The sequence below is a fragment of the Oncorhynchus tshawytscha genome, linkage group LG14, assembly GCF_018296145.1.
Source record: "Oncorhynchus tshawytscha isolate Ot180627B linkage group LG14, Otsh_v2.0, whole genome shotgun sequence".
Taxonomy (NCBI): Eukaryota; Metazoa; Chordata; class Actinopteri; order Salmoniformes; family Salmonidae; genus Oncorhynchus; species Oncorhynchus tshawytscha.
The window spans coordinates 59068946-59083787 of record NC_056442.1 but is presented as its reverse complement, the minus strand read 5'-3'; the positions used below and the strand labels follow the sequence as shown (position 1 = coordinate 59083787).

Genomic DNA, 14842 nt, shown 5'->3' with positions numbered 1-14842 from the left:
TCCCAGAAGACTGGAGGCTGTTATAGCAGCAATGTTCCATCATCGAGTGGAAAGCCTTCCCAGAAGAGTGGAGGCTGTTATAGCAGCAATGTTCCAACATCTAGTGGAAAACCTTCCCAGAAGAGTGGAGGCTGTTATAGCAGCAATGTTCCAACATCTAGTGGAAAGCCTTCCCAGAAGAGTGGAGGCTGTTATTGCAGCAAAGGGGGGACAAACTCCATGTTAATGCAAATGATTTTGGAAGGCGATGTTCGACAAGCAGGTGTCCATATACATTTGGTCATGTAGTGTTGATGAGCACATCTATTCCTTTCATTCTACTATTGAACAAATCTCTGTCTCTCTCTCTCTGTCTCTCTCTCTGTCTCTCTGTCTGTCTCTCTGTCTGTCTCTCTCTCTGTCTCTCTCTCTGTCTCTCTCTCTGTCTCTCTCTCTCTCTCTGTCTCTCTCTCTGTCTCTCTCTCTCTCTCTCTCTGTCTCTCTCTCTCTCTCTCTCTGTCTCTCTCTCTGTCTCTCTCTCTGTCTCTCTCTCTGTCTCTCTCTCTGTCTCTCTCTCTGTCTCTCTCTCTGTCTCTCTCTCTGTCTCTCTCTCTGTCTCTCTCTCTGTCTCTCTCTCTGTCTCTCTCTCTGTCTCTCTCTCTGTCTCTCTCTCTGTCTCTCTCTCTGTCTCTCTCTCTGTCTCTCTGTCTCTCTCTCTGTCTCTCTCTCTGTCTGTCTCTCTGTCTGTCTCTCTCTGTCTCTCTGTCTGTCTCTCTGTCTGTCTCTCTCTGTCTCTCTGTCTCTCTCTCTGTCTCTCTCTCTCTCTCTCTCTGTCTCTCTCTCTGTCTCTCTCTCTCTCTCTCTGTCTCTCTGTCTCTCTCTCTCTCTCCCATCTCTCTCTGTCTCTCTCTCTGTCTCTCTCTCTCTCTCTCTCTCTCTCCCTCCCATCTCTCTCTGTCTCTCTCTCTGTCTCTCTCTCTCTCTCTGTCTCTCTCCCCCTCTCTCTCCCTCTCTCTGTTTCTCTCTCTCTCTCCCCGTCTCTCTCTCAGCGAGGCCCCAGCTGATGAGCAGCCCACCACTCAGAAAGAGGAGCCATTGGATGAGGAAGATGAAGATGAGGAAGAATACCACTATGTGTATGAAGATGAGGAGGCCGACAGAGAGGAAGAGGAGGAGGAGGAGGAGAAGAAAGAGAGGGATAGTGTTCCAGAGAGCCAGGATGAAGACAAGACCCTGACAGAGGTCAAAGGTTGGTACTCTGTCTTTTATTCTTTCTTTTCCACCTTTTAGAGTTAGAGTTGCCGTTGGCAACAGACCCAATTGTTTTATTTTTTTAGCAAAATATATACACTACTGTTCAGAAGTTTGGGGGTCACTTAGAAAAGTCTTTGTTTTTTAAAGAAAACCACTTTTTTTGTCCATTGAAATACAGTGTAGACATTGTTAATGTTGTAAATGACTATTGTAGCTGGAAACGGCTGATTATTTATGGAACATCTACATAGGCGTACAGAGGCTCATTATCAGCAACCATCACTACTGTGTTCCAATGGCACGTTGTGTTAGCTAATCCAAGTTTATCATTTTAAAAGGCTAATTGATCATGAGAAAACCCTTTTGCAATTATGTTAGCACAGCTGAAAACTGTTGTTCTGATTTAAAGAAGCAATAAAACTGGCCGCCTTTAGACTAGTTGAGTATCTGGAGCATCAGCATTTGTGGGTTCAATTACAGGCTCAAAATGGCCAGAAACAAAGGACTTTCTTCTGAAACTTGTCAGTCTATTCTTGTTCTGAGAAATTAATGCTATTCCATGCCAGAAATTGCCAAGAAACTGAAGATCTCGTACAACGCTGTATACTACTCCCTTCACAGAACAGCGCAAACTGGTTCTAACCAGAATAGAAAGACCAGTGGGAGGCCCCGGTGCACAACTGAGCAAGAGGACAAGTACATTAGAGTGTCTAGTTTGAGAAACAGACGCCTCACAAGTCCTCAACTGGCAGCTTCATTAAATAGTACCCACAAAAACACCAGTCTCAACGTCAACAGTGAAGAGGCAACTCCGGGATGCTGGCCTTCCAGACAGAGTTGCAAAGAAAAAGCCGTATCTCAGACTGGCCAATAAAAAGAAAAGATTAAGATAGGCAAAATAACACAGACACTGGACAGAGGAAGATTGGGGAAAAAGTGTCATGGACAGACAAATCTAAGTTTGAGGTGTTCGGATCACACAGAAGAACATTTGTGAGATGCAGAAAAAATGAAAAGATGGAGGAGTGATGACCGCCATCTGTCAAGCATGGTGGAGGGAATGTGATGGTCTGGGGGTGCTTTGGTAGTGGTAAATTTGGAGATTTGTACAGGGTAAAAGAGATCTTGAAGAAGGAAGGCTATCACTCCATTTTGCAACAGCTAGCTGGCTACAGTAGGCCACTTTTTGTAGGCTATAACTCAACTGAGAAAACACCATCTGTCAAGCATGGTGGATGCAATGTGATGGTCTGGGGGTGCTTTGGTAGTGGCAAAGTGGGAGATTTATACAGGTGTCTTTGGCTATGCCGGATTAAGTGATATGACATGCTATTCTATAAAATAATTTCTCCGTAATTAATATTACCTGATTGCGCTAATCATGTAAATGTAATTAGCTAGAGAGTCGGGGCACCACTAAATAATATTTATAGAGCTGTTATCTTCCGAATAAACTCTTAAAGACCTAGTAATATTTTACATCAATAGCAGTCAATATTAATCGTCACCTTAATTCAGTCTCATCTGAAAGTTGTAAATTCTTGGTTATCTTCACGAACCCTGGCAAACAAGTTGAATCAGCAATAAAATGTCTATTTATTTACTAAAGATCTAACTAATTACACATACACATAATTAATCATACCTTGATTATAAATTACGTCATAAAGGAAAATGTCCCTAGTGGGCGGAACAGATATGACAGCTGGTTACACAAAAGAAAAGGGTTGGGTTTGAGTGAAAGAGCGGGAAGACTGAGGAACAAAGGGAAGAAGCTGTGCTATCGTAAATACAGTATCTTATGCATTCTAAATTACCGCCCATTTGGAAAAGGAAAATGCAATAAATATTTACTCTGAGCTGCTCTTCGGTAGGTTGTTGGTAGATGGAAGGCCGTGTTGCCAAACTTTGTCCTTTGAAGAATGTCTCTGGTGGTCAATTGGATACATTGTAGTAACGTCGTTGTGTGATAGACGGGATACTCTGTCTGTTCCTTCTTAACCTGCGTTTGCAGCTGCTGTTGCAAACTCAACAGCTAGGAGGTATCACTTCTGTCGTGAATAAGAGTTCAAAGTTCATACCATTCGCAACCAAAGCTCACGCTGATGTTGGCTTCGTTCTGTAGTTATTATCTGAACCATTCTGACATCGGACAGTCGTCCTCACATCCTCGGAACAGGAGGTTATATTGTCGTCAAGAGCTTATATAGGAAGGAAGTGGAGGGTGTGTTTGAAAAGTTTTATAGACCATGTCCCTTCACAGGGGAGGGCCACTGAGTGAGCAGCCCTATTTTATGAAAACCCACATCTCACATTTTAGAAGCTAAAATCACATTTAATCCCATCACGAATAATTTGATATTCAAACATTTATATTGAACAACAATTCCATGTGAATCCGATAACTCTGATGTGTAGACTTTCCACTGTTCAGTTTGTCATTCTATCATTGATGAGAATGTCTCAGATGACAACTGAACTGACATCATATTCATTAAGTACCACTGCATGTTCGATTGGTCGGATTACCAGAATATAGTTCCTTTCCCCCCACCTTCTGATGTGCCCAGAATCTCTGTGTTAACAAAGGTGTTTGCAAATGTAACATCAGTAGGGTAGAGAGAGGAAACAGGGGGGAAGAGGTCTTTATGACGGTCATAAACCAACCCCCCAGGCCAACATCATGACACAGGCCAAAAGGGATCTTGAAGAAGGAAGGCTATCACTCCATCATGCCATACCCTGTGGGCTTAATTAGAGCCAATTTCCTCCTACAACAGGACAATGACCCAAAGCACAGCTCCAAACTATGCAAGAACTATTTAGGGAAAAACAGTCAGCTCGTATTCAGTCTATAATGGAGTGGCCAGCACAGTCACTGGATCTCATCCCTATTGAGCTGTTGTGGGAGCAGCTTGACTGTATGGTACGTAAGAAGTGCCCAACAAGCCAATCCAACTTGTGGGAGGTGCTTCAGGAAGCATGGGGTGAAATCTCTTCAGATTACCTTAACAAATTGACAACTAGAATGCCAAAGGTCTGCAAGGCTGTAATGGCTGCAAATGGAGGATTCTTTGACGAAAGCAAAGTTTATTATTTATAACCTTGTCAACATCTTGACTATATTTCATATTCATTTTTGCAACTCATTTCTTGTATGTTTTCATGGAAAACAAGGACATTTCTAAGTGACCCCAACCTTTTTGAACGTGTGTGTGTGTGTGTGTGTGTGTGTGTGTGTGTATTGGGACAGTGACCATTTTTTGTTGTTGTTTTGGCTCTGTACTCCAGCACTTTGGATTTAAAATGATACAATGACTATGATATTAAAGTGCAGGACTGTCAGCTTTAATTTGAGGGTATTTTCATCCATATCAGGTGAACCGTTTAGAGATTACAGCCCTTTTGGTACACAGTCCCCCTGTTTTAGAGGACCCAAAGTATTGGGACACATTCACATGTGTATTAAAGTAGTCAAAAGTGTAGTATTTTGTCCCATATTCCTAGCACACAATGATTACATCAAGCTGGTGACTCTACAAACTTGTTGGATGCATTTTCTGTTTGTTTTGGTTGTTTCAGATGTTGTGCCCAATAGAAATAGTAAATGGTAAATCATTTGACATTTTGCAGTCACTTTTATTATAAATAAGAATAGAATATGTTTCTAAACACTTCTACATTAATGTGGTTGCTACCATGATTATGGATAGTCTTGAATACATCGTGAATAATGATGAGTGAGAAAGTTACACGCACAAATATCAAACCCCCAAGACATGCTAACCTCTCACCATTAGCATAACTGGAGAGGTTAGCATTTTATATCAAACCCCCAAGACATGCTAACCTCTCACCATTAGAATAACTGGAGAGGTTAGCATTTTATATCAAACCCCCAAGACATGCTAACCTCTCACCATTAGAATAACTGGAGAGGTTAGCATTTTATATCAAACCCCCAAGACATGCTAACCTCTCACCATTAGAATAACTGGAGAGGTTATTACAAAATACATTCCTTACGTTGACACACAATCATGTCTTTTTTTTAATGGTCATATCCAATTCAGACCCCTTGACTTTTATTACGTCTTTTTCTAAATAAAAATAAAAATCCTTTATCAATTTACACACAATACCCCACAATGACATCACAATACCCCACAATGACATCACAATACCCCACAATGACATCACAATACCCCACAATGACATCACAATACCCCACAATGACATCACAATACCCCACAATGACATCACAATACCCCACAATGACATCACAATACCCCACAATGACATCACAATACCCCATAAAGACAAAGGGAAAACGGGTTTTTAGAAATGTTTGCAAATGTGTGAAAAATAATATTTACATAAGTATTCAGACTCTTTGCTATGAGACTCAAAATTGAGTTCAGGTGCATCTTGTTTCCATTTATCATCCTTGAGATGTTTCTACAAATTGATTGGGGTCCACCTGTGGTAAATTCAATTGATTGGACATGATTTGGAAAGGCACACACACCTGTCTATATAAGGTCCCACAGTTGAAAGTGCATTTCAGAGCAAAAACCAAGCCATGAGGTTGAAGGAATTGTCCGTAGAGCTCCGAGACAGGATTGTGTCGAGGTACAGATCTGGGGAAGGGTACCAACAATAATGTATTTTTAAGCTGGCAGCTGCACTTTGACCTCATAGTCATTGTATAATTTCAAATCTAAAGTTCTGGAGTACAGAAACAAAATGTGTCTCCCAATACTTTTGGAGCTCACTGAAAATACAACAAAAGTGTGTGGACACCTTCTTCTTCTCGTCAAACATCTCATTCCAAAATCATGGGCATAAATATGGAGTTGGTCCCCCCCCTTTTGCTGCTATAACAGCCTCCACTCTTCTGGGAAGGCTTTCCACTAGATGTTGGAACATTGCTGCTATAACAGCCTCCACTCTTCTGGGAAGGCTTTCCACTAGATGTTGGAACATTGCTGCTATAACAGCCTCCACTCTTCTGGGAAGGCTTTCCACTAGATGTAGGAACATTGCTGCTATAACAGCCTCCACTCTTCTGGGAAGGCTTTCCACTAGATGTAGGAACATTGCTGCTATAACAGCCTCCACTCTTCTGGGAAGGCTTTCCATTAGATGTTGGAACATTGCTGCTATAACAGCCTCCACTCTTCTGGGAAGGCTTTCCACTAGATGTTGGAACATTGCTGCTATAACAGCCTCCACTCTTCTGGGAAGGCTTTCCACTAGATGTAGGAACATTGCTGCTATAACAGCCTCCACTCTTCTGGGAAGGCTTTCCACTAGATGTTGGAACATTGCTGCTATAACAGCCTCCTCTCTTCTGGGAAGGCTTTCCACTAGATGTTGGAACATTGCTGCTATAACAGCCTCCACTCTTCTGGGAAGGCTTTCCACTAGTTGTTGGAACATTGCTGCTATAACAGCCTCCACTCTTCTGGGAAGGCTTTCCACTAGATGTAGGAACATTGCTGCAGGGGGACTTGCTTCCATTCAGCCACGAGCATTAGTGAGGTCGGGCACTGATGTTGGGCGATTAGGTCTGGCTCACAGTCGCCGTTCCAATTCATCCCAAAGGTGTTCAATGGGGTTGAGGTCCGGGCTCTGTACAGCCCAGTCAAGTTTTTCCACACCGATCTCGACACACCATTTCAGTATAGATGTCACTTTGTGCACGGGGGGGCATTGTCATGCTGAAACAGGAAAGGGCCTTTCCCAAACTGTTGGCACAGAATCATCTAGAAGGTTTACCTTCACTGGATCTAAGGAGCCCGAACCATGAAAAACAGCCCCAGAACATTATTCCTCCTCACCAAACTTTATAGTGGGCACTATGCATTGGGGCAGGTAGTCTTTCTCCTGGCATCTACCAAACCCAGATTCCTCTGCCGCACTGCCATTCGGTGAAGCGTGATTCTTCACTCCAGAGAACGCATTTCCACTGCGTCAGAGTCCAATGGCGGCGAGCTTTACACCACTCCAGCCGACGCTTGGCATTGCGCATGGTGATCTTAGGCTTGTGTGAGGCTGCTCGGTCATGGAAACCCATTTCATGAAGCTCCTGACGAACAGTTCTTGTACTGACGTTGCTTCCAGAGGCAGTTTGAAACTCTGTAGTGAGTGTTGCAACTGAGGACAGATCATTTTTACGCACTTCGGAGGTCCCGTTCTTTGAGTGTGTTTGGCCTACCACTTCGTGTCTGAGCCGTTGTTGCTCCAAAACGTTTCCACTTCACAAACTTACAGTTGACCGGGGCAGCTCTAGCAGCGCAAAATTTGATTAACTGACTTATTGGAAAGGTGGCATCCTGTGACGGTGCCACGTTGAAAGCTCTTCAGTAAGGCCATTCTACTGTTAATGTTTGTCTATGGAGATTACATGGCTGTGTGCTCGATTTTATACACCTGTCAGTAACAGGTGTAGCTGAACTGACCGAATCCACTACTTCGAAAGGGTGTCCACATACTTTTGTATATACAGTGTATCTACATAAAAATAGATTTGTAATCATTATTATTATTAGTTTTGAAATGTGATTTCTAATTTTTTGGGATTAGTAGTTTTCAATTTGCAGTGTAGATATGTATAATTAAATCTAGTTGTCCTACCATGTTTTTACAATGTTAGCATGATTGATCTCAAACATTCCTTTTTTTATGTTCCAATGTTGACATCCTGTGTCATGTTATGAACTGTCATAACCCTATAGTAGCTATCAGGAGAATAATAGTTGGAGCGTTGAAAGACAAGGTAGTGCAGGACATTGCTGGAGGACACTTCCTGCTTCAGTAGGTTCCCTCAGTGGTTATAAATCATTGAGGGGTAGATGTGAGTGCCCCCCCCCTCCCGTGGGTGGATGTTCTAACAGCTGACCCCTGACCTATCCCTGACTACCAGTGGTGTGCACCCTGGAGGCTGAGACCGGCCCCTGCCGTGCCTCCATGGCCCGCTGGCACTTCGATATGACAACCAGGAAGTGCGTCCGCTTCGTGTATGGGGGCTGCGCTGGAAACCGCAACAACTTTGACTCTGAGGAATACTGCATGGCCGTGTGCAAACGCCTTAGTAAGTCAGGCTCACAGCGAGCCCCGCCAAACAGGCCGGCGAAACTACCACCAACACCCCTACACCACCAACACCACCCCTACACCACCACCACCCCTACACCACCACCACCACCCCTACACCACCAACACCACCACCAACACCCCTACACCACCTACACCAACACCACCCCTACACCACCACCACCCCCCCTACACCACCACCACCACCCCTACACCACCAACACCACCACCAACACCCCTACACCAACACCACCCCTACACCACCACCACCCCTACACCACCAACACCACCACCAACACCCCTACACCACCAACACCACCACCACCAACACCACCACCAACACCCCTACACCACCACCTACACCACCAAAACCACCACCACCAACACCCCTACACCACCAACACCCCTACACCACCACCCCTACACCACCAACACCCCTACACCACCACCACACCACCACCAACACCCCTACACAACCAACACCCCTACACCACCACTACCACCAACACCCCTACACCACCACTACCACCACCACCCCCTACACCACCACCCCTACACCACCACCCCTACACCACCACCACCAACACCCCTACACCACCACCACCACACCCCTACACCACCAACATCCCTACACCACCACTACCACCAACACCCCCTACACCACCACCAACACCCCCCTACACCACCAACACCCCTACACCACCCCTACACCACCACCACCCCTACACCACCACCACCCCTACACCACCAACACCACCAACACCACCACCAACACCCCTACACCACCAACACCACCACCAACACCCCTACACCACCACCAACACCCCTACACCACCACCAACAGCCCTACACCACCAACACCACCAACACCCCCTACACCACCACCACCCCTACACCACCAACACCCCTACACCACCACCACACCACCGCCATCACCCCTACACCACCAACACCCCTACACCACCAACACCCCTACACCACCACCACCAACATCACCAACACCACCACTACCCCCACCACCCCTACACCACCACTACCACCAACACCACCACCACCAACACCCCTACACCACCACTACCCCCACCACCCCTACACCACCACTACCACCAACACCCCTACACCACCACCCCCCTACACTACCACCAACACCCCTACACCACCACCCCTACACCACCACCACCAACACCCCTACACCACCACCACCACATCCCTACACCACCAACATCCCTACACCACCACTACCACCAACACCCCTACACCACCACCAACACCCCCAACACCACCAACACCCCTACACCACCACTACCACCACCACCCCTACACCACCACTACCACAACACCCCTACACCACCACCCCTACACCACCACCACCCCTACACCACCACCACCCCTACACCACCAACACCACCAACACCACCACCAACACCCCTACACCACCAACACCACCAACACCACCACCAACACCCCTACACCACCACCAACAGCCCTACACCACCAACACCACCAACACCCCTACACCACCAACACCCCTACACCACCACCACACCACCGCCATCACCCCTACATCACCACCACCAACATCACCAACACCACCACTACCCCCACCACCCCTACACCACCACTACCACCAACACCACCACCACCAACACCCCTACACCACCACTACCCCCACCACCCCTACACCACCACTACCACCAACACCCCTACACCACCACCACCCCTACACCACCACTACCACAACACCCCTACCACCACCAACACCCCTACATCACCCCTACACCACCACTACCACCACCACCACTACCACCACCAACACCCCTACACCACCACTACCACCACCAACACCCCTACACCACCACTACCACCACCACCCCTACACCACCACTACCACCAACACCCCTACACCACCACTACCACCACCACCCCTACACCACCAACACCACCACCACCCCTACACCACCACTACCACCACCACCACTACCACCCCTACACCACCACTACCACCACCACCCCTACACCACCACTACCACCACCAACACCACCACCACCCCTACACCACCACTACCACAACACCCCTACACCACCAACACCCCTACACCACCACCATCACCCCTACACCACCACTACCACCACCACCCCTACATCAACACCCCTACACCACTACCCCTACACCACCACCACCACCAACACCCCCTACACCACCACTATCACCACCACCCCTACACCACCACTACCACCACCACCCCTACACCACCACTACCACCAACACCCCTACACCACCAACCCTACACCACCACCACCCCTACACCACCACCACCCCTATACCACACCACCACCCCTACACCACCACCCTACACCACCACTACCACTACACCACCACCACCCCTACACCACCACCACCCCTATACCACACCACCACCCCTATACCACACCACCACCCCTACACCACCACTACCACCACCACCACTACCACCAACACCCCTACACCACCACTACCACCACCACCCCTACACCACCACTACCACCAACACCCCTACACCACCACTACCACCAACACCCCACCACCACCACCCCTACACCACCACTACACCACCAACACCACCGCCACCACCACCCCTACACCACCACCACCCCTACACCACCGCCATCACCCCTACACCACCAACACCACCACCACCACCAACACCCCTACACCACCACTACCACCAACACCCCTACACCACCACCAACACCCCTACACCACCACCAACACCCCTACACCACCAAACCACCACCACCAACACCCCTACACCACCACCACCCCTACACCACCACCCCTATACACCACCACCACCCCTACACCACCACCCCCTACACCACCACCCCTACACCACCACCCCTACACCACCACCCCTACACCACCACCCCTACACCACCACCACCCCTACACCACCACCCCTACACCACCACCCCTACACCACCACCCCCTACACCACCACCACCCCTACACCACCACCACCCCTACACCACCACCACCCCTACACCACCACCACCCCTACACCACCACTGCCCCCTACACCACCACTACCCCTACACCACCACTGCCCCTACACCACCACTGCCCCTACACCACCACTACCCCTACACCACCACCACCATCCCTACACCACCACCACCCCTACACCACCACTGCCCCTACACCACCACCACCATCCCTACACTACCACCACCACTACCACCAACACCCCTACACCACCAACACCCCTACACCACCAACACCCCTACACCACCACCACCCCTACACCACCACCCCTACACCACCCCCACCACCACTATACCACACCACCACCCCTACACCACCACCACCCCTACACCACCACCACCCCTACACCACCAACACCCCTACACCACCAACACCCCTACACCACCACCACCCCTACACCACCAACACCACCACCACCCCTACACTACCACCACCATCCCTACACCAAACCACTCCTACACCAAACCACCACCAACCCTACACCAAACCACACCACCACCACCCCTACACCAAACCACCACCACCCCTACACCAAACCACCACAACACCAAACCACCACCACCCCTACACCAATCCACCACCATCCCTACACCAAACCACCCCTACACCAAACCACCACCACCCCTACACCAAACCACCAACACCCCTACACCACACTACTACACCACCACACTACTACACTACTACACCACCACACTGCTATACCACTACACCACCACACTACTACACTACTACACCACCACATTACTACACCACTACACTACTACACTACTACACCACCACACTACTACACTACTACACCACCACACTACTACACTACTACACTACTACACCACCACACTACTACACCACTACAATACTACACTACTACACCACCACATTACTACACTGCTACACCACTACACTACTACACCACTACACTACTCCACTACACCACTACACTACTACACCACTACGCTACTACACTACTACACCACTACACTGCTACACCACTACGCTACTACACTACTACTACACCACTACACCACTACACCACTACACTACTACACGACTACACTATTACACTACTACACCACTAAACCACTACACTACTACACAACAACACTACTACACTACTACACTACTACACTACCACTACACTACTACACGACTACAGCACTACACTACTACACCACTACACCTCTACTACACTACGACACCACTACACTACTACACTACTACACTACAACAGCACTACACTACTACACCACTACACTACTACACCACCACAATACTACACCGCTACACTACTACACCGCTACACCACTACACAACTACACTACTACACCACCACGCTACTACACCGCTACACTACTACGCTGCTACACCACTACACAGCTACACCACCACACTACTACACTACTACTACTACACTACACCACCACACTACTACACTACTAGACCACTACACTACTACACCACTACACCACCACACTACTACACTACTACACTACTACACCACTACACTACTACACCACTACACCACCACACTGCTACACCACTACACTACTACACCAATACACTACTACACCACCACACTACTACACTACCACACCATCACACCACTACACAGCTACACCACCACACTACTACACTACTACACCACTACACCACCACACTACTACACTACTACACCACCACACTACTACACTACTACACCACTACACCACCACTATCTCACTATGTCATTTACTATGTAATTTACTGTTGCTGTTGTTTCTGCTACCCCGGTCTCTACTGGTCTCTGTTTCTGCTACCCCAGTCTCTACTGGTCTCTGTTTCTGCTACCCCAGTCTCTACTGGTCTCTGTTTCTGCTACCCCAGTCTCTACTGGTCTCTGTTTCTGCTACCCCGGTCTCTACTGGTCTCTGTTTCTGCTACCCCGGTCTCTACTGGTCTCTGTTTCTGCTACCCCGGTCTCTACTGGTCTCTGTTTCTGCTACCCCGGTCTCTACTGGTCTCTGTTTCTGCTACCCCGGTCTCTACTGGTTTCTGCTACCCCAGTCTCTACTGGCCTCTACTGGTCTCTGTTTCTGCTACCCCAGCCTCTACTGGTCTCTGTTTCTGTTACCCCGGTCTCTACTGGTCTCTGTTTCTGCTACCCCGGTCTCTACTGGTCTCTGTTTCTGCTACCCCGGTCTCTACTGGTCTCTGTTTCTGCTACCCCGGTCTCTACTACTGTGACCACATCAGGATCGGTAGATCGTAACAGTGTTTCCCAGACTCAGAGCTGGTTCTGCACTGCCCTCCTGATTCAAATGATGGACTCATCAGACCTTTGATTAGTGGAATCAGATGTGTGTTAGACGCTAGAAGAAAGAAAACCCCTCCTGTGGATGTTTGGGTCCCCAGGACCAGGATTAAACCAGACCACCCTGATTAACCAGTTCCCCCAGGACCAGGATTAAACCAGACCACCCTGATTAACCAGTTCTATACACAGCCTTGTCCTTCATGTCCCCTACAGACAGACACACATCCGTACTGGGATATCTACTCTTTCAGTCTTCAACCTGTCTGTCTGTCTTGTCTGCTTGTCTCTCAAACACACTTTTCTGGACTGTGTCTGTCTGTCTGACTGTCTCTTGGCCTGTCTCTTGGCCTGTCTCTTGGCCTGTCTCTTGGCCTGTCTCTCGGCCTGTCTCTCGGCCTGTCTCTCGGCCTGTCTCTCGGCCTGTCTCTCGGCCTGTCTCTCGGCCTGTCTCTCGGCCTGTCTCTCGGCCTGTCTCTCGGCCTGTCTCTTGGCCTGTCTCTTGGCCTGTCTCTTGGCCTGTCTCTTGGCCTGTCTCTTGGCCTGTCTCTTGGCCTGTCTCTTGGCCTGTCTCTTGGCCTGTCTCTCGGCCTGTCTCTCGGCCTGTCTCTCGGCCTGTCTCTCGGCCTGTCTCTCGGCCTGTCTCTCGGCCTGTCTCTCGGCCTGTCTCTCGGCCTGTCTCTCGGCCTGCGTGCGTGTGTGTGTGTGTGTGTCCACATAGCGCTGTAGCATCAACTGAAAGGAAGAATGCAGAAACTGGATCAACATTGTAAAGCTCATCCTCAGATCAAATATGTTAAAAGAACATTGTGAACATTGATGAACTCTTCCTCAGTAAAGACAGAACAGAATAGAGCCCCCGCCCCCAGGCTCCCCAGGCCCCCAGGCTCCCCCGCTCCCCAGGCCCCCAGGCTCCCCAGGCTCCCCCCGCCCCCCAGGCTCCCTGGGGAGGACAGACTATCATGTTGTCTGGGATGGGGAGGACAGGGGAGGAGAGACTACCATGTTATCTGGGATGGAGAGGACAGACTATCATGTTGTCTGGGATGGGGAGGACAGGGGAGGAGAGACTATCATGTTGTCTGGGATGGGGAGGACAGGGGAGGAGAGACTACCATGTTATCTGGGGTGGAGAGGACAGACTCGTGTTGTCTGGGATGGGGAGGACAGGGGAGGAGAGACTATCATGTTGTCTGGGA

The 14842-nt window shown here is 48.8% G+C and overlaps 1 protein-coding gene across 1 annotated transcript in view; it reads left to right on the top strand.

Annotated features, from left to right (window-relative positions):
- aplp2 (amyloid beta (A4) precursor-like protein 2) overlaps positions 1–14842 on the top strand; it is an 88297-nt gene that overhangs the window by 13064 nt on the left and 60391 nt on the right. The window contains exons 5-6 of the mRNA XM_042297766.1: positions 1029–1228; positions 8162–8333. Coding sequence (XP_042153700.1) covers positions 1029–1228; positions 8162–8333 — 372 coding nt within the window. The remainder of the gene's footprint in view (positions 1–1028; positions 1229–8161; positions 8334–14842) is intronic.